The 26,877-nt window shown below is 42.3% G+C and overlaps 2 protein-coding genes across 5 annotated transcripts in view; one reads left to right on the top strand and one right to left on the bottom strand.

Moving 5' to 3' along the window:
- Window positions 1-26,877, bottom strand: part of IFT140 (intraflagellar transport 140) — a 244,046-nt gene that overhangs the window by 57,405 nt on the left and 159,764 nt on the right. The window lies entirely within an intron of this gene.
- The window catches only part of TMEM204 (transmembrane protein 204), a 40,102-nt gene that overhangs the window by 9,998 nt on the left and 3,227 nt on the right, over window positions 1-26,877 (top strand). Inside the window, exon 2 of the mRNA XM_030545689.1 lies at window positions 10,450-10,605. Within this exon, the coding sequence (XP_030401549.1) occupies window positions 10,450-10,605 (156 nt within the window). The remainder of the gene's footprint in view (window positions 1-10,449; window positions 10,606-26,877) is intronic.

The following is a 26,877-nucleotide window of genomic DNA, read 5'->3' as shown; positions in this document are numbered from 1 at the left end:
AGTTGCATTGACCTGCCTTGTTTTCTCTTTCTTTAAAATGAAAAATACAACAGAAGAAAAAGATGTTGGAGAATTTTTTGACTGCATGCAACATTTATTTTACTGCACAACACAGAGCTATCCAAGAGACAAAATAATAAAAATAAAAGATTAATCTTATGTGTGTGTGTGTGTGTGTGTAACCCATTTCAGCAAGAAACAGAATCTGAAAGCAGTAGGGCTGTCTGTCTATCTAAAAAATAATCTGATTTTTTTCTTTGAGTAGTAGACATGTAAGCAACATTCTGGTGCACAAAAGATGCAAAGATCCTACATACTTCTTTTCATGTGGAAGTCTCCTATCCACATACTAACCAGAACTAGTTCTACTTGGGTTTTAAAAACAAGAAGAATTAATTAATGTTCAGACCAGTACAGTACAGCTCTTTCAAAGCTTCAGTTACTGACTCATTTGCTGCATCTTTCTATGACTCCAATTATTTAAGTTATCCCAGGATGCACTTTTACATAGCCAATATCTGGTTTTGTGTTTCACAGTTAGCTTCAAAATATCAGAAACCGCTGCCCACTTAATAAGCAGAAAAGCTAAGGAGAGTTAATGTGCTGGAAAAGTGAACCAAGTGTCTGTCAACACTGAAACCCCCCAGATATCATAGGATCTAATAGCTAGAAGAATGGACTGGGAGTTAGGGGTCTAACAGAGTCACAGGTCTAATTCTGGTTCTGCCAATGACTTGCTGTGAACTTGCATAACTAGTCACTTCACCTCTTTGTGTTTCTGTTTCTTACCCTTTGTCTTGTCTATTTAGGCTGTAAACAATTTGAGCAGGGATCATCTCTCATTGTTTCTACAGTGCCCTGCATAATGGGGTCCTGATCTTGTTTAGGGTTACTAGATACTACTATAATATAAATAATTTCATCTAAAAATCTATGTTAAACGAACATTAAAGTTGCAAAGTCAAGCACTCAAAAATTAGGAATTGTCAGAATTAAGGTTGTTCATGCAACCTTAATTTGACCCACTTGTGATTATTCATTATGATAAAGTCTTTAATTACATGATCACACACTTTCCCCCCCCCCCCCACAGGATCCCTTTTTCATTCAGTGAATAGGTAGTTCTTCAGTATTTTTTTTTATCCTTCAGGTTAAGTGTGTGGCCCCAGACCTTCTTTAATACACACCATACAAACCCTGCACTGAATAAAAAATTAATTTCCTCATGAATGTTTCATATAGGGGTCTCATCACAGCACTGTAGCTCTTCACAAACATTCATTAATATATCTTCACAACACCTCTGTGAGATGAGGTTATATTACTGTCTCCATTTTACAGGTGGGGAACTGAGACTGAAAGAGATTAAGCCCAAAATTGTTTAAAATGTCCACTAATTTTGGTTGCTCAACTTGGAACACCTAGGGTATGAGTCGTAAGAGTATCTAGCATTTTTATAGGACTTCATATGTTCAATGCCACTTTCCGCAGCTCCCATTGGCTGGGCACAGCAAACCGCAGCCACAGGGAGCTGAGGGGCTCCATACCTGCAGATGCTCCAGGTAAACAAAATAACAATGTATTAGATATTCAATTCAATGATTCCACAGAGTTTAAAATCATCAAATTTTGGTGTAGACCTGTTTATAAGACGACTCCTACTCTTTGATGCATCACTTTTTTACCAAAAATATTATGCTTATGAATGAGCATATACGGTGCTATTCTGACCTTGATAAGTCAATGTAGAGAACAGGAAAAAAAAAAAACAAGAAAAAAAATCAGCACAATCTGATTTTTAAATCAGATCATTCTGCCTCATTATTTCAGAACACTGCAAAATTACTGTCTAATATGACTAACCTACATTTGCAGAGCACAAATAGCTCAGGGGATGTCATGTGACATAATCAAACAAAACTGCTGCTCAAGAATAGCAAAATCAAAGCAACATTTCTAATCCAGATGGATGTATCTGGTTAGGGAAATGAGGGAGGCAATAAGGAATTTGAGTTTGTTTCATTCTTGGAGTTTGGGTGGTAAACACAGACTGAACGGATTCTGAACTAATCCTTGCAATTGAAATAAAGCAGCTTTGAACATCCCATTGGCTTACTCTGCTCTGGCCTATAGGAGACCCAACTCTGATTTTGTATTAATTCCATTCCTCTCTGATAGTAAATTCAGAGAAATGAGTGGGAACACTTTGCACTGCTCAGCAATGACCCCCTTATGCTGATTTTGGAGCCATTGAATGCCTATCACGATTGAGTCCTGTTTAGTGCTCAGTGACCGAACAGACAGGAGAAGAGGGATAGCTCAGTGGTTTGAGCATTAGTCTATTAAACCCAGGGTTGTGAGTTCAGTCCTTGAGGGGGCCACTTAGGGAATCTGGGGCAAAATCAGTACTTGGCCCTGCTAGTGAAGGCAAGGGGCTGGACTCAATGACCTTTCAGGGTCCCTTCCAGTTCTATGAAATAGGCATATCACCCTATATATTTATAAATTTTTTCCAGGGGAGAGGGATAGCTCAGTGGTTTAAGCATTAGCCTACTAAACCCAGGGTTGTGAGTTCAATCCTTAAGGGGGCCATTTAGGGATCTGGGGCAAAAATCTGTCTGGGGATTGGTTCTGCTTTGAGCAGGGGGTTGGATTAGATGACCTCCTGAGGTCCCTTCCTAAGCCTGACATTCTATGAATTGCATGGAAAGATACCAAACTATTGTCACAGAATAGATTTTGAGTCATTGCATTGGCATATTTCATGAAATCATGACAGTTATTTCCTCCTTTATTCTATGATCTCCCTTCATCATCTTACTGGGGTTCCATTGTGAACCACATTTAACCTTCCCTTTAATATACAAACCAATGGTTTTATTTCTATACTTCTTTGTACAGTTTATTATATTGGCTGCATTGGCATTCCTAAACTCAGAGCTATTATAAACTGTGTGAAGAAAACAAGAGCTTGTAATGTCTGCAAACCAGCTATTTTTGTGTTCAAGGCCACTAAACTCCCCAGCTGTCAAGAGCATATAATAATCATGAACCAATTATTCCTGCGCTCACAGTTACTACAAATTCTGCAGGAAGCTGATAGAGTTAGTCAGGGTTGCAAACTCACTATATCTGGACTCCTGGATATAATCATTTCTGTGGTGAAGCCAGGACCGTCCTTACCCATACGCAAACTATGCAGCTGCGTAGGGCACCAGGAAATTTGAGGCACCAAACTGCCCCAAATTTCCTGGTGCCCTACATAGCTACATGCTGCTCCAGCAGCCAGCCAGATCCCCCAGCCGGCTGAGCTGGCCAGGAAAGCTGCCCCCACCCCTGTGTGCCACCGTCCTGCCTCTTCCCACCCCACTCCACCTCAGCTCCGCCCCCACTCCACCCCTTCTCCAAAGTCCCCATTCCTGCTCCGCCCCAGCCCTGCCCCCACTCCACCCCTTCCCCTGAGCTACATCCCAGGGGACTGCAGCCCAGGTCAGCTGACAGTGGGAAGTGGAGCAACCTAGCCACAGCTTGCTCCACTCTGCTTGCTCCCAGCTGTGCCACCAGTGAGTGCTGGGGGGCAGTTCCCCCCTGTCCCCCAAGTCCCAAGGCTGGGAGCCAGGGGAAAAGAGCAGAGCGGGCTGGGGCCGGGTCACTCCAATTCCCGCCACCCTGTGAGTGCGGGGTTGGGCCCGCCCTGCAATCACCAGGTGTCAGGAAGCGGAGCGACCAGGACCCAACCCGCTCCACTCCGCCAGCTCGGACTGGGGGGTGGGTTTTCCCCCTGCCTCCCAAGCCTGCTCTTGCCCCTGCATGGAGGAGTGGGGCCAGCCACCCCATGGGGGGGGGGCTGCATAGGGCACCAAAATGTCTAGGGACAACCCTAGGTGAAGCCAAAAGAACTTACAATAGACATATAAAACTATGAGCCTAGTAACAGCAAATATAAATAAGTCATGAATGACAGAGTTCATTAAGACAAAGTTGTGGTGTTTCGATCCTCATGGGTTTTGTGTTTGTCACAGAGGTTGGTTACTTTCCGTGACCTCTGTGACTTCTGCAGCAGCCACTGTGGCTAATCCAGGGCTGTGCAAGCAGCTGGTTCCATAGCCAGCTGCTCAGGTGGCCCCAGGGACAGCCACACCAGCCAACGCTCAGGCATCCCTGCAGCCAGTCACACCAGCCACCTCTGGAGCAGCCCTGGGGCTAGCCGCACCGGCCACTGCTCAGGCAGCCCTGTGCAGCTGGCCCTGGGACTGCTGGAGCAGCGGCAGGTGCGGCTAGCCCCAGGGACTGCTTGAGCAGTGATCCCGGGAGCAGCCCGAAGAGCGGCAGGTGGGCAGTCCCCAGCAGCGGTCCCGGGATGGCCACAGCAACCACTTCTCAGCTGCCCCTGGCAACTGGTGCCCCTGCACCTCCCAGCCAGTAGCCCCCACCCCCAATTTAATCAGGGGTATTTATACTATAAGTCATGGAGTTTTTGTTTACTGCCTGTGACCTGTCCATGACTATTGTAAAATATACCCATGGCCTTACAAATACCAGGGATGTGCAATAGAAGTTTACAAAATATAGCAATCTGGTATTTCTCTGACTGTGGTTAATACACAGCCCAAGGACAAGCCAGCAGAATTTATTACATGTGAACTAAATATCCTCTGGGTTCAATGGTACAGTTAGACAAGTAAAAGGACTTTAATAATAATGGCTGTGAATTGGTTGTTTCTAGATTCAGTTATTACAAACTCATCACACAAGCTAAAGGCCTTTACAATATTATAAAAGGCTATATTTCAGAAAGCGATAGCCTACACTTATGATATAGGTATGACACTTTCAACATTCATCAAGTTTTACTGATGTTTGTAAAGCCTAGCAGGTGCCTGATGATGGTTTTATTGTGTCCCAAAGCACTTCATGACACTTCATGTTCACTGTGGGGAGATTGCTTAGGGCTCCCACTACCAAGGAACTGCACTTTCAAAATTAGCACTGAGTCTTACCATAAAATTTACTCTATGACTGATCGTTACTTTCAGAAGTAAGTTCCTCTGCTTTCAGAAAATGGATTAATCAGGAAAACCAAAACTGTGTGTGTTTAGGGCCATATTCTGCTAACCTCCTACTGAACTGGCTCATTTCAATGGTACTTCAAGATGTAAGGTTCTCCAGCGTGAGTAAGGGTAGCAGTGTATGGCTATTAACATCTAACGCTAACAAGTCAGCAATCAATTGTATATTACTTACTGTACAGGAAGTTAAAGGTGACCTACATGGGAAAAATTGGGTTCATGCATTTTTATAACTCAAAAGAAGACCTAAATGGCTTTACTTTTTTTTTAAAAAAAAAGTTTATTTTTTATTTGTCTTACAAATACCCAAAATATTAAGTCTTGTCTTTCTTTTTTTTTGCTGGAAGTCTTCTTAGAGGATCAGGGAACTGGCTGGAAGCTTTCTTAGACTATGACTGAAGTTTCAGGGTGTTGAATCTCTAGCAAAGGCGTAAGGCATTTGAGTTAAATAGATGTTAATAAATAATCAAACAAAAACAAATTTTTAAATATTCTGACTAAAATCCCCTTTCCTTCTCAATTGCTTGGCTTTCACTTTCTTAGTGCTTGTGCTATTAGTTCTCCAGTCATTCATGGATTCTTCCAGGAAAAACAAGATAGATGAGATCATAGGTGCCGACTCTGTGGGTGTTCCAGGGCTGGAGCACCCATGGAAAAAAATTAGTGGGTGCTCTGCACCCACCAGCAGCCAGCTCCTCCACCTCCCCCCGCAGCATCTCCCAGCCACCAGCAGCCCCACTGATCAACTCCTCCCCCTCCCTCCCAGTGCCTCCTGCCCACAGGAATCAGCTGTTCTGTGGCGTGCAGGAGGCACTGGGGGGAGGAGAAAGAGCAGAGACTGGGCATGCTCAGGGTAGAGGGCAGAACTGGCAGGAAAGAGGTGGGTGTGACAGGTTTGGTCACACAGACCCCCTTGGGACTCTCACCTGATATGCTGGAATTACCTCTGAGCCCATTTTTGCTGCCAGCTTAGGACTCCAGAACCCTGCCTTGTTGGGCCAGACATGCTAGCCTACTGCAACACATGCCCAGGTTTGCTCCACGCCTCCACAGCTGCAGACTTTAACCAAAAACTGCTCAGCAGGTCTCGTAGCTCCAGCACCCAGAAGGATCCAAACCCCAAATAAATTAGTTTTACTCAGTGTAAAGCTTATACAGGGTAAACGCATAAATTGTCCACCCTCTGCAAGACTGATAAAGAGATATGCATAGTTGTTTGCTCCCCCAGGTTTTAATCACGTACTCTGGGTTAATTAATAAACAAAAGTGATTTTATTAAGTATAAAAAGTAGGATTTAAATGCTTTCAAGTAATAAAAGGCAGAACAAAGTAAGTTACCAAACAAAATAAAACAAAACATGCAAGTTTAAGCCCAATACATTAATACACTATTTACAGGTAAAATTTCACCCTCAGAGATGTTCCAATAAGCTTCTTTCACAGACTAGACTCCTTCCTAGTCTGGACCCAATCCTTTCCCTGGTACAGTTCTTGTTAGTTCCAGCTCAGGTAGTAACTAGGGGATTTCTCATGACTGGCAGCCCCTTTGTTCTGTTCCACCCGCTTTTATAGCTTTGGCACAAGGTGGGAATCTTTTGTCTTTCTGGGTCCCCACCCCTCCTTCTAAATGGAAAAGTACCAGATTTAAGATGGATTTCATTACCAGGTGACATTGTCCCATGTCCTGTGAGACCCCAGCCTTCATTCTTCCTGGGCTGACCCACACACACCCAGGAAAGTTTGCAAGTAAACAGACCATTTACAACCAATTGTTCTAGTCAGTAGGAGCCATCAAGCTTCCAAACCACCATTAATAGCCCACACTTTGCATAATTACAATAGGACCTCAGAGTTACATTTCATATTTCTAGCTTCAGATACAAGAATGATACATGCATACAAACAGGATAAACACACTCAGTGGATTATAAGCTTTGTAATAATACCTTACAAGAGACCTTGTAGCAGAGTAGTCCCCCACTCCTGCCTGGAAGGGCTTAAAACAGCCCTGGCAGAGGGCTGGGGCAGGAGAAAAGCTAGGCTGATTGGGGAAGTAAGCACAGCTGGCAGCCATGCCCCAAACAGACCACAGCTGGCCCCTATAAAAAGGCTTTGAGCCAGGAGCACAGACAGACATTCTGTAGCTTCTGAGAGGAAGGGACTTGAGCAGAGTACCTGAGTGAAACAGGACTGGGGAAAGGCAGAGTAGCTGGGAAGCTCCAGCCTGGAAAGCCCCAGGTTGTGGCCTAGAAGAAGGCCAATGGGTACCGGGGGTTGCAGAGGGCAGCCCAGAGGCAGGCAAAGGCAGCAGGTCCCAACCCAATCTTCCTGGTGATGAGTAGGCTGATACTGTAGTCTGCCCCAAGATGTGGGGGCTGGATGATGACTGGAAGTAGCCTACGACTGAGGTGAGGTAGGGATAGGGGATGGGGAGACCCTGAGACTGCGAGTGTGTCAATTTTTTTTCTCCACTTTGAACTTTAGAGTACAAATGTGGGGAACCTGCATGGACCCTTCTAAGCTTAATTCCTAGCTTAGATCTGGTAACGCTGCCACCAGCTAAAAATATAGTGTTTGCAACACTTCCTGTTCCCCCAAAACCTTCCCTGGGGGAACACAAATCCAAACCCCTTGGATCTGAATACAAGGAGAAATTAACCTTCCCCTCCTCCTTCCCCCCCACCAGTCTCTGTTGAGTTCAGACTTAATCCCTTGGATTTTAAAACAAGGAAAAAATCAATCAGGTTCTTAAAAAAGAAAGCTTTTAATTAAAGAAAGAAAAAGTAAAAATTATCTCTGTAAAATCAGGATGGAAATGCTTTACAGGGTATTCAGATTCATATAGACTAGAGGGACCTCCTCACCCTGCCTTAGATTCAAAGTTACAGCAAACAGAGGTACATATCCTTCCAGCAAAAGGAAAAGCATTCACAAGGTGAAAGAAAACAAACATAAGACTAATCTGCCTTGCCTGACTATGCTTACAATTTTGAAACATGAAAGACTGATTCAGAAAGATTTGGAGAGCCTGATTGTACGTCTGGTCCCTCTTTGTCCCGAGAGCGAACAATGAACAAAACAAACAACACAAACAAAGACTTCCCTCCACCAAGATTTGAAAGTATCTTGTCCCCCCATTGGTCCTCTGGTCAGGTGTCAGCCAGGTTCACTGAGCTTCTTAACCCTTTACAGGTAAAAGAGACATTAACCCTTAACCATCTGTTTATGACAGGGGGTATTGCCAGGGGGCAGCCCCCTAAACACAAGGGTCCTGGGAGGGACAGAGGAGCCAAGCAGCAGTGGGACACTGGCCTGCAGAGGGCACTTTGGAAGCTGGAAAAGAACTAATTCCCTGGATGGCCAGCAAGAGGTGCCACAGGGGTGAGTCCTGCATCTTTACAGACCTTTTGCATAAAGCATATTCCAGTTACATCATATTCACACTTACAAGCATATTTCCATAAAACATATGGAGTGCAATGTCACAGTGGGGAAGAGGCAGAGTGAGAGTGGAGGGGAGGGGGTGGGAAGAGGCAGAGTGGGATAGGAGTTTGGGGGAAGGGGTGGAGTGGGGGTTGAGCACCCCCAGGGCAAGGAGGAAGCTGGCACCTGTGGACAACAAGATCTACCTTTCTAATAAAAACAAACTAGTAGGAAAAAACCTTACACAACCCAAAAAACTACTTCATTTGTGGGTTAAACTCTTTTCTCTCTTCTTTATTTTGTATTAATAAAGAGAGGCATAAACTCACTTTTTCACTGTGCAGGTTACCTTTATGTCTTTTGACAGGTTTATTTCCTTTTTGGGCATTCATTTAAGGGTTTCACTATATTTCTTAATGGATTTTGGTATGCACCTGTTTTTTTAAACACAACTTATGCCTTTCACAGAGGTTCATGTTTGAATGGTCTCCACTAAGTATTGTCCTAGTTTCATTCCATAGTAATATAGAGTATTGGCACCAAACATATCAGATACTTGTCAGAACCCAATAAATAAATGGTGAGACCTGGGAACAAGCCACTGCAAAATCATGGAAGTTTGTTACCAAAAAAGCTTGGAAAAATGTAAGAGGGTGTAACAATAGCTGAGAATTAACCCTTCTGTGACATTTTCATCATGTACGAAATCTCAGATCCTAGTATCTGATGCACCCACACTGTCTATCCATAATCAACTATGTCACCTTTAACAATTCTGGTGAAGATTTGCATTCATTGTCAGTGTAAACATTTTCTTTTCCAAAGTGTTGCCATTTACATGGTAAGCCCTTCCTACTTCAGAGTAGCAGTGGCATGTTAGGCAAGGGATGTTGTGTTGGCACAATGACATTTATAAAGTCCACCGTTAGCTAGAAAGGAAGGAAAAAGATGAAAACAGGACATCCATCATGTTAACAGGAAAAGAAGAAGAAAAACACCATCAAGCTGACTAAAAGTAGTAAACTTTGCAATGAATAAAGTCTATTCAGTAACCAGCTAGGAAATGTGTTCATTTCTATTAAGTACCTATCCTGGCCTCCAAATATTTATTTCCATGATTAATTCTATATTTGTGCTGTGTGTTGTAATATGTAAATATTACAATACTGCACAGTATAACTGTATACACATATCAATGACTGGACACAACGTGTGTACAGGGTATTACAAGAAAACTGCAACAACCCCACAAATAACTGCCCTTTTACCCTCAACTGACTTCCTGCTCAAACATCCAGAAAAAGAGGAGTTTTGCAATGTGCCTGGTAAATTAACAAATCTGGGCTCTGAAAGACCAGGACAGGGAGCAAATTTTAGTAGTTGAGAATCTCTTCCATAACACCCTACCTGTAGCTCCCACTTAAGCAAGGGAGATGTAGGCTTTAGCTCATCAGCTGGTCGCAAATGCAACATTACTATACTAGGAGAAAGACGACGAGTTCAAAGCAGTAGGTTTGCCTTGGGAGTTATTATTTGTATTACAGATGTTGTGCTAGGTGCTGTACAAACAGAACAAAAAGCTGGTCCCTGCCCCAAAGAGTTTGAGCTTATAATTATGGATAAAACAACCAGAAGGACAAATGTTTATTCTTTTTTGGAAGGCTATCTCTGAAAACAAGGCTATCTGCTTTATACAAGGGCTGTCTGCACTGAACAGATGATGACAGATTTCTGTGTAACTGAAAGGCAACCTGTTCTTAGATAGCCTAATCATGAATGTAGATCAGAGTAAGAGTTTGTTATAAATTGGGATAAAATTAGCAGATATGCAGCTTCTGAAGCATGTTTTCAGGGTCTGGCAACTTTGCCATGGCTTCTCGGTGGGGTATTGCTTTTCAACCCCCAAGATTTTATTTTAAGATGATGCTCTTACTCAGTCTTTGTGTGTCCCCCACAGTGCAGTTTGACATGATGCGGGCCTGTAACCTAATCGCTACCGTCGCCTTGACTGCTGGTCAGCTCATTTTCGTCTTGGGCCTAGTGGAACTGCCTGTTATTTCACAGGATGTCCAGTGGTGGGAGGAAGCCATAGCTGCTGTGTTCCAACTTGCCAGTAAGTACCTCTTTTTGTACATGGAGACCGACCTGGTAAATTCTATCTAGATCAGGACAGGCAGAGTATTCTGCTTTACAAATTCTTTAGAATAAACAGAACAGCAATAGGGTTTGAATTCCAAAGTAGATTTCTTCAGATGTTTTCTATCCCTCAGTAGCTCTCTCTTAATATTAGCCCATTGATTTACGAGCTTCTGCAGAACACGAACAGGAGATTATTTCTGCAATAGATCTGAATAAGTCCTCAGTCAACCAAGAAAACAAGCCACTGTGTAGCGTTCATTAGTAGAGGCGGCAAAACACAAGGAAACACAGTGGAAGCCAAACTTCAAGATTTAATAGGACTAAAAATACCAGAGGGACTACAGAGAAGAGTAAAGATAGGACAGAATGAATTTTTGCAGTCATACTGCAGTATGATTATATGCCTTTACTTGACTGAATTTTAGTCTAGGGAGATCTGCCAGATTGCAATGAGTGGGAATAACTAGTAAATAAAACTGCAAACTGCAGAATGAAACACTATGGAAACACTGACAGTTATAAATGAAATTCCCACAGTAATTTTCATGGATAATAACTGTATACAGAATCCAGTGGGAAAGGAGGAAGTGGTTTCATCTCTACTCCACAGTGAAACCACTAGCATCAAATCATAAACATTTTACATTAATCCCTTCCTTTACTACACAAGCCAGTCAAGACATCCATGCAAAGAACAGTCATTGAATAGGAGTTCCATACACAGAGGGCTTGCAGGATTGGGTCCAAAATGTATAATTAAATGGAAAAAAACATGGTGATGTAATACTAATGAATGTTAAGGTCAGAGCCCAATTCTTTACTTCAGTTTAAATCTAACAGCAATAATAATTCAGCTGCCTTTGCAGTGCCACTGGTGAAGGATAGCTGAGACACCCCTTCAAGCCTTCTGGGATTCAAAGGTCCAATAAGGAGAAGGGACTGTATGATACACAAAGAAACACATTAGTTTAAGCTGAAATACACTCAGTTTCTGAGTCCAGCGGGACCTCATGCACTGGTGCAACACTGCCAGGATCCAAAACTGCAGCCTTAGCAGAGCAAGATCTGCACACAGCCTCTTCTTGTGAGATCAGCAGCACAACACACTGCTTTTACCTTTGGATGCCTTTTGTCCAGTTCTTTCTTCCCTTTGGTGTGAGGTCTGCCTTTCTCTCCCTCTCTCCCCTCCCCTCCAAAGCTCAACATGCCTGTTTGCCACAGACAGGGAATGCATTTTGGCTCTGTTTAGATTTGTTGTTTCATTGACAAACAGTCCAGTGGACAGCCATGTGCCTTTCTTCTATCAAGGCTGCTAATTTTAGACTGGGCTTTTTTTTTTTTTTCTTTCTTTCCTGTGCTGGAGTCTGTTTTAAATACAGTCAGAGAGAGACTGAAGGGCGCCAGGATATCCCGACACAGGAGAAGGAAATGCCTGCTATTACCTGTTATGCAAGCTGAACCTTGAAATCCCCAGTGCTGGGAGGGGAAAAGGGAGGAAAGCCAGAGTCAGAATGATTAACAAAACGCTAATGAGAGCAGTGAAAGAAAAAACAAATGAACTCCTGGACTCAACTGTCTATACTCAAAGGTGTGAAGAGAGGGAATCTGGCAGCTAGTGACACTGTTACAAAGAAAGACCATCGGCTGTTTGAATCAGAAGGCTCCTGTTTGCAGAGGTGATGCAATGAGTCTCATAGGAAGATGGAAAGGGGAGCAAGGTCAGCTGTCAAATATAGTGCTCTCCACTAGATGAACCTTCATTGTTAGCTGGATGTTTTCTCTCAGTCTTGCATGAGTTACAGGAGACCTATTTAAAATCTTATTCGCTTCATGAAGATTTATGTTTAAAATAATTCTCTCCAGGCCATACAGTTGATATATTCTCACAAGAACACATTTAGATAAAGAAGGAGAGAGATGTAAACTTCCGCTACCCCACCCAAGGATCAGCTTTCTACCGGCAGCTCACTCTCTTTCTCAAGGATGATGGGGGAAGGAAGTCAGTCTGACTATCCATGTTAATCTCGCTCCTGGGATGAGGCATTAGGAGTGTGGTATCTGAGGAGATCTTTTCCCCTGGGAAACTACAGACAATAGTTTATAGCCAATCCTATGTTCCAGAATGAGAACCTCCCAGAAGGTTTCAGTATAAACTAGCAAGTCCATAAAGAAGGGCAGACACATAAGAAGAGAACAGTGGATATGAAACATGTATTTATAAGAACTTTCTACACAAAATATAGTCAAATGCGGACTGTAGAGTTTCATTCACACTGTGGAATTCTGCCCCCTTCAGTTCTAATATGACATTTGTCTTGGTTCAGCATGACATTTTGATTAAAAAACTAGAAAGATTTAAAATTAGCATGGCGCATATTAAATGGTTTAAAACCTAGTTAGCTAACTGATAGGTCTCAAAATATAATTATAAATGGGGAATCATCATTGAATGGGTATGTAACTAGTGGGATCCTGCAGTGATCTGTCCTTAGCCCTTATGCAACTTAATCTTTCTATTAATGACCTGGAAGAAAACAAAATCATCACTGATAAAGTTTGCAGATGACACAAAAATTTGGGGAGTGGTAAATAATGAAGGTATCAGTGACTTGTCCTTGTGTGATCTGGATCACCTGCTAAGCTGGGCTCAAGCAAACAATGTGTGTTTTAACACAGCTAAATGTAAATGTATACAAAAATGTAGGCCATACCTAGACAATGGGGACTCTACCCTGGGAAGCAATGATCTGAAAAAGATTTGGGAACTGTGGTGGATAATCAGCTGAACATGAGCTCTCAGTGTGGCGCTGTGGCCAAAATGGCCAATATAATCCTTGGATGCATAAACAGGGGAATCTCAAGGAGTAGAGTGATTATTTTACCTCTGCATTTGGCCCTGATGCTGGAATATTGCTGCAACACTCTATCCAGTTCTGGGACCCACAATTCAAGAAGAATGTTGATAAACGGGAGAGAGTTCAGACACAAGCCACAAGATGGATTAAAAGATCTTTCACAATCTTTCCTCCTGCAGTGCACCAGCAAGGGCTCCACAGACCACTAGTGATCACTGGCAGATTTATGACTTTTATTCATTTTTTTTTAACAATAGCCTTCAATCTGTTGGTGATCACCAGTGTTGGTTGTTTTCACCCTGAATACCATCCTAGCAACATAGCATGTGCACTATTTTATGGTTTCCTATTATTATTGTGATCTGAGAAGTCATTTTTATTACAGAAAACTGAGTTTCAAATATTATCATACTCTATAGGCCCCCAATCACAACTTCTGCCTTGACAACACAACCATGTCTGATCAACATGCACCTCACCAGCACTCATGACAGATCCCAGCCCTGTTTCTTTTTTATTTCTGCCACCTGCATGAGCATTTGACAGTCATTCAAAAGGATGACCCTCTGACAGAAAATAAAGCCCTAGGAAGCAGGGAGGAAGGAAAGGAGAGAGGAAGCAGTACTCCAGTGGCTGTACTAGGATTTACACAGCTCCAAAACTCCACAGCCTCATTACCTCCCAGTTCACAGGAAAGAAAGCTGTTTGCTTTGGAAAAGTTATGTGGTGAAAATGGAACTAGTTTTGTGTATGGAATTTTGTAACAACCCTCAGAAATTTCTCTCTATAAGTTTTTTCCAAGAAACTGTTACAGCTGCAACATGCTGAATATAAGGGTGGGTTAAAAAAAAAGCTTATAGAGTAATAATCCTAATGGGAATTCCTTCAAGTACTAAAATGATAGGTTGCAAAGGGGAATCTATAGAAGATTAACCTACTAAGAACATAAGAACTGCTATATTAGATCAAACCCAAGGTCTATCTAGCCAAGCATCCTTTCTCTCGCAGTTACTCATATCAGCTGCTTCAGAGGATGGTGCAAGAACCCCACAATTGGAATGTGTGGGATAATTTGCTCCCCACATTAGGTTTAATCCTGGTCTCCAAGTATATGCCTATGCTGCATTGTAAACCAAGATTTGTGGGACACATGCTTGTGGAGTCATGTTTCCACGCATCCACACTGTATTGTAAACTTGAGTTTACAATTCCTGGAGCTGGGGTGCACAACTGTGCTAAAGTGTCCATACTGCACAATGCAGATTTCCTGATTCACATCTGTGGCTTGAGCTGCATCCACACCACAAAGTGACAGGGCTTGGACCCCAGTCACAGCAGGATTTAGGTTTAGACCCACCCTCCTGGGTGTGTCCACAGGCCCAAGTCTTGAGGGCTTATTGACCTGACACAGAAAGCTTTGTACATGGACAGTAGCGCAGGGTTGGGCTTAAATCTGAGTCACAGCCTGGGTTTACAATGCAGCATAGACATACCCCAATAGTAAGATTGGCTTAAACTGTAAACATGAGGTTTAATTTTTTTTCTTATTAAATTACAATCACTCTGGATATTCTTGAGATCCATATAACTGTCCAGCCCCTACACTGAAGACAATAAGAAGCCTTATCTCTCTGCTTGGCTTGTCATTTATAGGCAAACACCTTATTACACCTTTCCTTTGAATTTCAAGCCTTGATTTCTAACTATCTACACCTTGTGTCTTTTGGCTGACACCCCTTTAGTGGTAACTGATGAAGACACTGCTGCAGACATACTGTTCACTCTACACAATACAGAGTAGGGACGATTGTGCATTGGTAGGGAGATAGAATGGATGAGCTAATGGGATTATCCATTTCTAACTTCTATACCATTAATATACATGCATCTTAATGCAGTACAGAACAACAGAACAGTCATCACCGAACAAAGATGAAGATATCAATCATGCAACTAACTGGTCACTTCTTATCCTTCCACTCATCTCCATGCCTTCATCTGTGTCATGCCTTACTCCTGGAACCCTTCCATGACTGATGCACCATGCCCATCCAAGTACTCATATGGCTCTAATCAGCCTAATATTTGCTTCCATCCTCACTTCCTTCAAGTCCATCCTTAAAGCAGACTTCTATCAAGATGCCTATAAACCCAATACTTCAGAGGACTAGGGAACAGAATTAAATGAAACACTGTATATAATTTTTAAAAATCCCAACAAAAAAAAGATGATGGAACTTAACTTATGCTCAATGTCTTTGTTCCTTCACACTTCTCATTACATCTCTGCCCCAATACACCTGTCAGGTGTTTTACTGAAACAGTTCTGATTCTCTGTTTATCAGTATGAAAGAAATATCTATTTAAAAAAATGCAAAGATACTACAGTCATTTTAAAGTAGTGGGAATAGTTTTAGTTCCAATATTAAAACAATTATTTTTTAAAAAAATCTGATTAAAAAGAGCATTTTCAATAATCCTGATACTGGGTCACACTTTGTTCTCACACTGGTTTTGCATCAACATATTCCACAGAGACAAGGGTGTTAACTGCAAGCTACATACCACTATAACAGAAGGCCCCCACTTTTTCTAGAATTCCTTCTAAAGGAAGCTATGAGCAAAACAAAAAATATTCAGCAATATTCATCAAAAAAGGTCAATAGACTAGAATATTGCCAAAGGTTTAGTGCTGCTAATAAATACCTTAGTGAAGCCAAAAGCTATTATTAATCAAAGCAGGAGACACTGATACTATGACAATGTTCTATTCCAGTTACTTTATTACACCAAATGATGCATCAAATATGCCTTTCGGTTAAACAAATGGGTGCATTTTACTTCAGCATTAAGGTGCACCAGTATTTTGCCCAGCAGGAAAGCACATAGTATGCATATAACCAGGTAGTCCTTTCAGTCCCATCGTAGAAAACCCCTCATGAAATGATTACAGACTAGCCTTTCCCACAGATATGATGCTCTAGTAGAGGCCCAGCAGAATGCAAAGCTCTCCTTCCCCAGCAAAAAAGCCTACCTTCCCGCAAGGGTGAATACCTTCCCCAAGGGCCAGGCTGCTACAAGGTGAGCATGATGAATTTAGCACTGTGATTTAGTGAATAGACATACCAGATGTTTCAGCCAAATCTTGGCTGGCACGCATTTTCATTGCTGTAATAACAAGCAAACAAGAGATATGCAGTGAGCAGGATCAAACTGCTTCAATAAACTATGTGGCTCTTGGCTTCAAGAAATATCTAATCTTTGGAACAATAGTATTCACTGCAGTATAAAGAAGTCTTGACTTCTGTAACACGACAATGAAGCCTTCTAGCATGCGCAACAGTATCTCTCACAGAGTATGATCTTGCTTCACACTTCTGCTGCTGAACTCCCACATTTGTAAGCCTAATATCAGTTTCTGGTTACCTTGGCCACTATTTCTGTTGATTGAGGATGCTGTAACTCATCCTGTCAAATACTTACCATAAACATTTGATTTTAAAGCTCTCTCAACTCATTCACCCTAGACTAATTCACAGAGGTTAGAAACAGTGAACTGTAAGATCTCTCTCAAATTAATATTCCTTGCTCTTCCTTCTGCATCACACTTTTCTCTGCTCTTAAATGTCAGTTCCTGTCTAGCCTCTGGTAGACTGTACTGACCAGACAGTTTTTACTCTTCAATAGCTCCTATGACTCACTTATGCTTTCTGCCAAGTAAGAATCATTTTCTGAGCTCCCCATCTCCAGACTCCCTCCCATTCAGAACCTGGCATGAAACTGCAAGAAGAGACAAGGCTGTGATGTGATTGGCTGCTGGTCTGAACCAGGGTTCAGGCAAAGGGCCTGTGAAGGGAAACAGTCCTGCTAACCAAAATAGTTTTATTTTAAGCACTGTGAGGAAGCCTTAGTCTTTTTTCCTGATGAATAATCACTCCACAAAATGGAACAGAGGTGCTCACAAAGACTGCTGGTCTAGCCGAAAGCTGCATACCCATTTAGTTTCATAACTTGCCCTAAGTGATCTCAAATATAGAAAGAAAAAAAAAGACAGGTAATATAACAACATTAATTTGGGTTTGGAAATAATTTAGATAGTGGGAAATATGCTTAAGGCATTTCTTTACCTTTCTGAGGTTCCATAAAGCAATGTAAACAGACTACTGCCACTTTCCTGTGTGTAACTGATCAAGGCACAGGATGAAGTGTGTGTCTGGGGAATGCAGCACTCTCAAATGCCGGTAAACCTGTAGGTTTTCTCCCCAGCAGGTTTGTACCAATGGATCTCATTTTAGGTCAGGAAACTGCAAGTGCTAATCACACAGTATTTCCACACATTAGACATAACAGTACCATAGATACCTGTAAATCTACACTGGCATACTGAAGAAGCCACTATACACAATGCAATGATTGGAAGTTATGCAGCTGCTATACTCAGACTAGAATTATTTATTGTGATATATTTTATCTAAAGTCACAGCAGAGGCAGGTTATTGCTGCCCATATAAGCAATGATCTAAAACCTAGTGAAGTCAATGGAAAGACTACTACTGACTTCAATGGTCCTTGCATCAAGTCCATCATCACCAACTTGTGCATTATCTATTCAAGGAAAAACTAATTAAGACCAGCCAGACAATTCAGTGATTCACTTATTACAAGGCACCAGAACAGCAGGGGAGATAGACGCCAGGATAATTCTGATACTTCCAGGGCACTCAGTGTCTTGTGTGGCCCTGATCTGTAATCAGCATTTCAAAATCTATCACAAATTCGCTGGGTGAAACTGCTGGTTGGCTTATGAACCTTAACTTGTACAGTATGTCGCCTTGTGACATATCAGCAAAACAGGCAACTCATAATCTATGCATCCTTTGCACAGAAAGGGAAAAAGCTTGCAAGACAGATCTTCTTCTTCTTTCGTATGACTGGTGTAGAGCAGCAACTACAATTTCACCTGAAGTTGATCAAGCCAAGTGGCTACATCAGGAGTAGAGGAATTTATTGCAATAATGCCTCCTTCATAGTTATAAATTGGGCAAGACAGATGATTCACCGTGGTGCACTACTTCCTATTGCAGATGCAAGCATATTTAGAGGAGCTTAGCACAATACAGTTAACTGTGTTTTCTTCTTGATTCACTTTGGAGAGGTGTTTTCAGTCCTACAATGAAGTATTTAAATAGCTGAGAAATAGCTACTGCTACAATGTGTGTAGTATTGTAAAAATGCAAGGTTCTACCACAATTTTAGAAGCCAAAGCCATGAGAGGAGGAGAAAGAATGTAAGAACATAAGAATGACCATACTGGGTCAAACCAAAGGTCCATCTAGCCTAGTATCCTGTCTTCCAACAGTGGCCAATGCCAGATGCTTCAGAGAGAATGAATCATCAAATGATCCATCCCCTGTTGCCCATTCCCAGCTTCTGGCAAACAGAGGCTAGGGACACCATCCCTGCCCATCTTGGCTAATAGCCATTAATGGACATATCCTCCATGAGTTTATCTAGTTCTTTTTTGAATCCTGCTATAGCCTTGGCCTTTCACAACATCCTTTGGCAAAGAGTTCCACAGGTTGACTATGTGTTGTGTGAAGAAATATTTCCTTTTGTTTGTTTTAAACTTGCTGTCTATTAAAGAGAGAGCATTACAGGGTTATTAAGGGAATCATATGGTGGAACCTTTGAGGAGCCGCATCTAGCATATACTTCCTGGTGTCAGCACCAATCATCTGCTGGATTGGTTAGACCATGGTTCTGCCTTCTCATGCCCAAGAGCATCTAGGCAAGCGTAAGCACCAGGTTCTAGTTAGCCCTGTGCAGGCATGAAAAGAAGGGAAAGGGCTTCCTGAACCAATGTGCCCCCACCCATAGAATCTGGCCTTAAGTATTACAAACATATATAATGGTACTTTTAATTTACTTATAAAGGCACACTATCAAGTAGTTTAGGCCCAATGTTCTTCCGACTTAAAAGGGACACCAACAAACTGAATTCTAGTCTAGCTTACAAACATCAGTTAAAATAATTTCAGGTCTTAGAAGACCTGTAGAAGAGCGAAGTGTCACCATTATTTATGTGTATTACAGTAGCGTGTACAGGCCCCAACTGAGATGAGAACCCAATTAAGCTAGAACTGTACAAACTCATACTAAGAGATAGTCCCTCCCACCAAAGAGCTTACAGTTTTAATAGACATAACAAACAAAAGGTGGGAAAAAGAAAGAATTATCATCTCCATTTTACAGACAGGTAAATCAACCTCTAAGAGGTCAGTTTAAAAAAAAAAGAGGCATGCGTTCCACAAATAATAATGGACCTGACTTTCCTTCCTCATACCAGTATGTGTCAGGAGTAACATCACTGAATTCAGAGGAAAATGAGGCTTGTGGTTAAAGCATTAGACTGGGACTAAAGCAATGTGGTTTTAATTTCTGGCTGCCACAACTTTCCTTTGTGTCATTATTATTAACAAAAAATGCCTTTAAATAAAGCCCTAAAGGCAAAGGTAACAATGACCTAACAAACACCAAAGTCAGCAGAGAATCAAAAACAATCCAAAAGGGTATCACAAAAAGGGGACATTAAAGCTATTAAGTAACTATTTGAAAAAATGTTGTATTGTAAACCTAGTTGATTACAATTTTAGGGTTTCATGTGGCGTTCTGTGCACACCAAACAATTCCCATCAACTTCAATGGGAGTTTTGAGTGCACAAAGAATACTGGCTGCGGTCTTTGCAAGGTTTTCTTCATAGATCAACTTAGAGGTGAAACAGTTATTCTGATGAAGTCAGCAGCCTGAGTGTGCTGATCACTATGCAAAAAGTCCACTGCAGGCTGGGTCTCAAAATCTTTAGGGGACTAAAGCCATCAAGTGATTGTCATTTTGTACCCCAATGAGAGAAAAGACTGGAAATTAAAATAAAGACATAGCTTGAATGATCTTAACTATAGGTTTGTCTACATGGCTGCACCATGCAGACTATGGAGGTGTGACCCTAAACTATAACTGCCCTGTGTAGACCCTGCTAGCACAAACTAAAAGATACCTAGTTCACCTTAACACAGTCCCACTTCAACCAGGACTACATTAACTTGATGTAAGTACCTTTCAGTTCACCCTAGCAGGGTAGCTGAAGGGTCTTCTACCCTCGACAAAATAGGGAAACTGCCTTTCTCTAGCATGCAAAGACTGTTCTGGCAGACTGGGCAAAGGAAATTAATTTGTGGTTCAATGGCCATGAATGCGGTTCAGCAACATGCTGTGGGGCATGGAGAGCATGACAAGGCATTGAAGATGTCCTGGTCACCCACTGCAGCTAAGGGAGGCCCGGTCACCCCCTGAAGCTAAAGAAGTCCCCAGCCATAAAAATTCTTCGTGCCGCTGGAATCTGGCTTCTGTGGCAGAGAGAGTGGGACTGCCCCTATGCAACAGCTTTCTCACTCAAAAATTTCCTGCACAGGTTTTCTTGCAACTCTCATCCCATTAACATAATTTTATCAAACTTTATCATTAACATTATATCATTAATCCAAGTACTGCAGCGATGGGGGCGTAGCAAAGCAACAGGTGGAAATGACCACTGGCAGTTGTAGCCACAATCCTGCACATAGGCGACCTTGGGACTAGTGGCCATTCAGCTCCGTCCCCGGGACAGCGGAAAAGTTCAGCAGCATCCTAGGCGACTGAGCAGTGGTTTCTAGGATAGTGATTATTGACAAACGTGATTATTGACACAACTAAATCAGTGTTGGGGGCCAAAAAAAAGGGTGCACCAGGATTGGTTTCATGAGAACCATGAGAACATTTCCAAACTCCTAAGTGACATGCATAAAGCATTTGTTGAATGGCAAAATGAATTCACTTCCATCTCAAAGAAAGATTAGTTTAAGTACCTACAGAACAAGGCCCAGTCTGAACTGAGGAGAATGCAGGGTGTGTGGCGGGAGAGGAAAGCTGCAGAGGTTCAGCATTATGCAGATACTAAAAAGCAAAGATGTTCTTTGACTTTCTCAAAGCAGTCTACGGACCATCTAAATCTGGCACAGCCCCCTTTTGAAGTCGGCAGATGGCACAACCCTCATCAAAGACAAGGAGATGGGCTGAGCATTTTAACAGTCTACTCAATAGACCGTGCACAGTTGATCAGTGTGTCCTTAATCATTTACCCAAGAAACTCTCAACCTCCCTCCATCAGTTGAAGAAATTGTGAAAGCCATCAAACAACTGAACTCTGGCAAAGCCTCTGGAAAGGATGGTATTCCAGCAGAACTGTATAAAGTAGCAGGCCCCAAGGCCATCAGGGTGTTTTATGACATCTTGAGTAGCATCTGAGAGGAAGAAGAAATGCCACAAGACTTCAAAGATGTTGTTATTGTATCACTGTTACAAAAGACAGGCAGCAAAGCTGACTGTGGAAACCATAGAGGCATTGCTCTCCTCTGTACAGCAGGAAAAATACTAGCTCGCATTCTATTGAACAGACTCTTTGCAAACATATCTGAGGAGAATCTGCCAGAAGTGCAGTGTGGTTTCAGACCAGGTTGTAGTACTATGGATATGATCTTTGTCATAAGGCAGGTCCAGGAAAAATGCTTGGAGCAGAACATGGATCTGTATGCAGTTTTCAGTGACTTGACCAAAGCTTTAGATACAGTCAAAAGAAAGGGTCTATGGGCTATTCTGCATAAACTGGGCTGCCCAAGAACATAAATCATCCGTCTGTTCCATGACCACATGACAGTGCAAGTGCTCACCAGTGGTGACTTTTCTGGTGTGTTCAAAATCTTGAATGGAATGAACTAAGGCTGCATACTTGCTCCAGTGCTGTTCAACTTGTTCTTTGCTTGTGTTCTCAGCCATGCAACAAGGGACTTGGATCAGCGGATATACATCTGCTATTGACTCGATGGGATTTGATCTTCAAAGACTCAATGCTAAGACCAAGACACTGGAGAGACTTCTTGGTGAGGCACTTTTTTGCAGATGATTTTGCCTTGATGGCTCATAGACACGATGACCTTCAGGTCATCGCTGATAGATTTTCTGAAGTATCCCAGATCTTTGGCCTCAGCATCAGTCTCAGGAAGACAGAGGTCTTGCTCCACCCAGCACCTCATTCCAATGCCCCAGTGCCAGCCATCTTTATCCAAGGCACACAGCTGAAAAATATGGATCAGTTCAAGTATTTGGACAGTACCATCTCAAGTGATGGTTCCCTTGATAAAGAAATTTCCTCCAGAATTAGTAAAGCCAGCCGGCCCTTGGCAGACTCTGAACAAAAGTCCTTAACCAACACAACATTTGTCTCTCCACCAAATTAAAGATCTATAGTGCAGTGGTTCTAACATCTTTCCTGTATGGATCTGAAATGTGGACTCTTTATACATGTCACATTAAACAGCTTGAGCAATTCACATGCATTCCCTCACTCAATAATGAGCATTTGTTGGCAGGACACACTGACCAATATTAAGGTCCTTGAAAGAGCGCAAACAACCAGTACTGAGGAACTATTACTGAGAGCACGACTTAAGGGGACCGGACACATCATCAGAAGGAAGACCACTGTCTTCCAAAACAGATCTGAGTTAGGGCAAAAGAAAGAAGAGTCGTCCATATAAGTGCTTCAAAGATTACTCCTGGGGGAGTTCTGCGCTATTACATGCGTGCATAATTAATGAGCTGTGCATATTTTTAAATTTTTGCGCAGAAAAAAAGCTTCTGCTGAAATGTTGCTTCAGTTCTGCCTTTTTCCCCACCAGAGGGCACTGTGGCACAAGAACAGCAGCAGCTCCCAGCAGAAAATAACTTCTGCAGTTCCACCTTTTTCCCACCAGAGGGAGCTGTGGCAACAGAACACAGCAGCAGCTCCCAGCCAACTAGGGAAGAGAAACAGCCTTCCGCATTAGCAGCGCCTGTCAGGTCAGGAGACAGGGGCTCTATGGAGACAGATAGCATGGGGTGCTGGGGGTGTGTGTGTCATCAGGCAGGGGCTTATAAGGGCTAGTGGGGGAGGACAGACTTGAGCAGGTGCTGAATTGGAATGGAGGCACAGGGCCATGGGGGAGGTGCAGAGCCATATGGTGATGGGGAAGGGGGTGCAGAGCTACATAGGGACAGGGGAGTGGTTGGGTGGGGGCACAGAGACACATGGGGATGAGGGAGGACGTACAGAGCCACATAGGGATAGGGGAAGGGAATGCTGGGCCACATGGGGATGGGGGGAGTGAGTGTCTGAGTGGGGATGGAGACATGTGGAGGGGGGTGCAAGGACACATGGGGGCAGGGGCAGATGTGCCTGACTGAAGGGAGAGGTTAGGGGTCAGCCAGGGTCTGCATGGAGGAAGCTCCCTAACAATCCCTCCCTACCCCCCAAAAAAACCTGTTCCATACTTTTTCAATCCATACCCAACAACCCTCCAAGTTCACACCCAGGCTCCTTCCCAGCGATTTACTTCCCTCTCCCTCAGCTTCTCCATTACCTCTGACTCCCCCAAGCCTTTGCACTGCTTCTGAAGGGTGCGAGAAATACAGTTCTGTATTGTAGTTTAAATGAATTATTACTCAGAGTTCTGTATTAGTATACCTAGTAAGGAATCTGTTTGTCAAAAAAAAATCCTGAATCTTTTTTGTTGTCTGTATTGTTACAGACATACTTGCTGACAGGTATTTTGAAATACATGACCAAAAATAATTGAAACTGGTATGATTATATTGTGTTATTTTGACAAAATGTGCAGAATTTTAAAATACTGTGTGCAGAATTTTTAATTTTTGGCACAGAATTCCCCTAAGAGTAAAAGATAATCTGAAGAGCAGTCTCCAGTGGGCTGGCATCAATCCCAAAGAACTTGAGCAAATGGCTCAGAATAGGACTCACTGGTGGTCTCTGACAAGATCAGCATGTAACAGGTTTAAGCAGAATCGACAAATTCATCTCCAGGCTGCACATGAAAAGTGCCTCACAGCTGCATCATCAAATATCATAAATACAGATTTCCCAAGCCCTCAGTGTGGCCAACTCTATGCATCAGGGTTCAGACTTTGGAGTCATATGCATAGCCATAGATGAGAACTGAGACAATATTGTCACAGTCAGTGATGGACTACCAACAGCAGGGTCTACATGAGGTAGTTATAGTGCAACATTGCAATTCACACCCCCATAGTCTGCATGGTCTTGTAAGTTAAAAGTGGAGCTAAGTGAGCGGAGAATTTCATAGAAGCGATTGTGGAAGGACAGAAAACAAGGACAAATTGGGGCTGCCCCACGTAGAAGCATATCAATTTGAAATAATATCTTTTTAAAAGCTCTAGAAACATATGGGGCCAAATCCACGCTCCATATAATTCCACTGACTTCAGTGGAGTTGCACCAGAGATAAATTAGTGTCTGAAACTCTTCAATGAAAATTAAACTTATTTGCACAGTGAAAACTAACAGCTGTTGCCTGCTACTTTCTAACACTGGGAGATATACCCCCAACTAGTGCTCCCTGTGAGGGATCTGGATCTAGTGACCGCATCTCCAATCACTGCTAGGATGACTTTATATACAATAGAAAGGCAGACCTTCTGTGATAACACTGTTTCCAAGCAATGCTACTAATGCAGAAAGATAGCACTGGAAAGTTAGGAAAGACGGGCTCATGCATGACTTGTCCCTGCCAATGAACTTAGTGAGATGGTATCTGTATCTGTAGATCCCTGTTTGGCTGTTTATTGACCTTTGTTTATTTCAGTCTTCCTCCATAATGGGGTACTTTTGTCCATATTAATTTCTTCTGTTATGATGGTGGTTAAGGAAGTGTTTGAGAGAAGAGGAAGCTGTGTTTTTACTTAGTAAGCAAGACATATTTGCCTCTTTGTATAAGTTCTTGTAAAATTAATTCGATCTATAAATTACCTCTCTTAAAAGTTGATAAGTAGCTTTAAATGGGAGGAGAGGAAGGGAAGCATAGAGGACTGTAAAGCAATTTTGCATTATTGATGCATCCTTCTGGAAGGGCAGTCTTGTTAACACGAGACTGGGAGCCACAGGATTTGAGTCCTATCTTTTACTCTAATACAGATTTCTGGTATGACTGGATAAATCATTTCACCTGTCAGTTTCCTCAGTTTGAAATGGGAAGATTATTATTTACTATTTATGGTGTCTCATAGGAGGTGTGGTGAGAATTTCACTCTTTACTGTTTGTAAAGCACTTTAAGATCTTTGAATGAAAAGCATTAGAGAAGTGCAAAGTGTTATTACACTTACATCACTAGTCTTTGAGTGATTTTACCATTGTCTTTTAGGTTATTAGGTGACTACCACTACCAGTTATTTTGGCAAAACTTATGTCCCTTAAGGGTGTGAACAAAACACTGCCTGACTGATATAAGTTTTGCAAGCATAAGCACTTGTGCACAGCACTAAGTTGGCAGGACAGTTTCTCCTGCTGACATAGCTACTACTGCTCATTTAGGTGTTTTTTTTATGTCGACAGGAGCGCTCTCTCCCGTCGGCATAGAGCAGCTATACAAGCGATCTTACAGCAGTGCAGCTGCATCGGTACAGCTGTGCCACTTTAAGTTTGCTAGTGTAGACATTGTCAAAGACTTCGCTTTGGTTGTCACTAGTGCTGGACCTTGCTCTCCCTCGATATTCCTCCTCCCGGCTTTTAACCTGAAAACATTTTTTTCAAAAGTTTAATTACCACCATGATGGTGGGGTCCCCCATAGTCTTATATTCTCCAGCTCCCTTTCTCTACAGTATACTTTTTATTCTTTCTATTATGTACCTTCTCTACCTACTTATAGTTTATATGGGTGGTTTGTTTTAAATACTTTTAAAAATGTATTTCTGAATTAATGTAGTGTTCTGAATGATGGAAGTTGCTTTATACATATTTTTAATCAATATACCAACTTGCTGCACTGGCAGGAAGAGTAGAAAAGGTGGCATGAAATATCATAGGCCTTTGTCACCAATAGTGTCAATGAGACACAAGTACTAAAAAGCATACAAAAGAGGATCAGTGGGGCACAGGATATTTTAAATCAGCATGGAAAGAAATAGGCCTGATGTGGAGGGGGCAATCCAGGTCTCTACTCTTTTAGTCAAGATATACAATGAGGTTCTGACCATACGGAGGTTAAAAGAATCTATGGCACACATAGGCACTGACTCCATGGGTGTTCCAGAACTCCAGAAACCTGTTCAAATCAAGCTTAACTATTACATTCCATTTTCCTAAATTTTTCTTGTAGTTTCATCTGGATAATTTATCTTTTTCTGTCCTAAACTGTTGTATAATGTCTCTATGCTCTGTTAGAAACCTCCTGGGTTTCACTCCAGAGAGGCTGCATGTTTCTGGGTAAAGTGATCCCTGTGTATAA

This window comes from Gopherus evgoodei, unplaced genomic scaffold, assembly GCF_007399415.2.
Source record: "Gopherus evgoodei ecotype Sinaloan lineage unplaced genomic scaffold, rGopEvg1_v1.p scaffold_38_arrow_ctg1, whole genome shotgun sequence".
In the NCBI taxonomy this organism is placed as follows: Eukaryota; Metazoa; Chordata; order Testudines; family Testudinidae; genus Gopherus; species Gopherus evgoodei.
The sequence above is the reverse complement of the archived record's forward strand: the minus strand, read 5'-3'. Positions and strand labels throughout refer to the sequence as shown.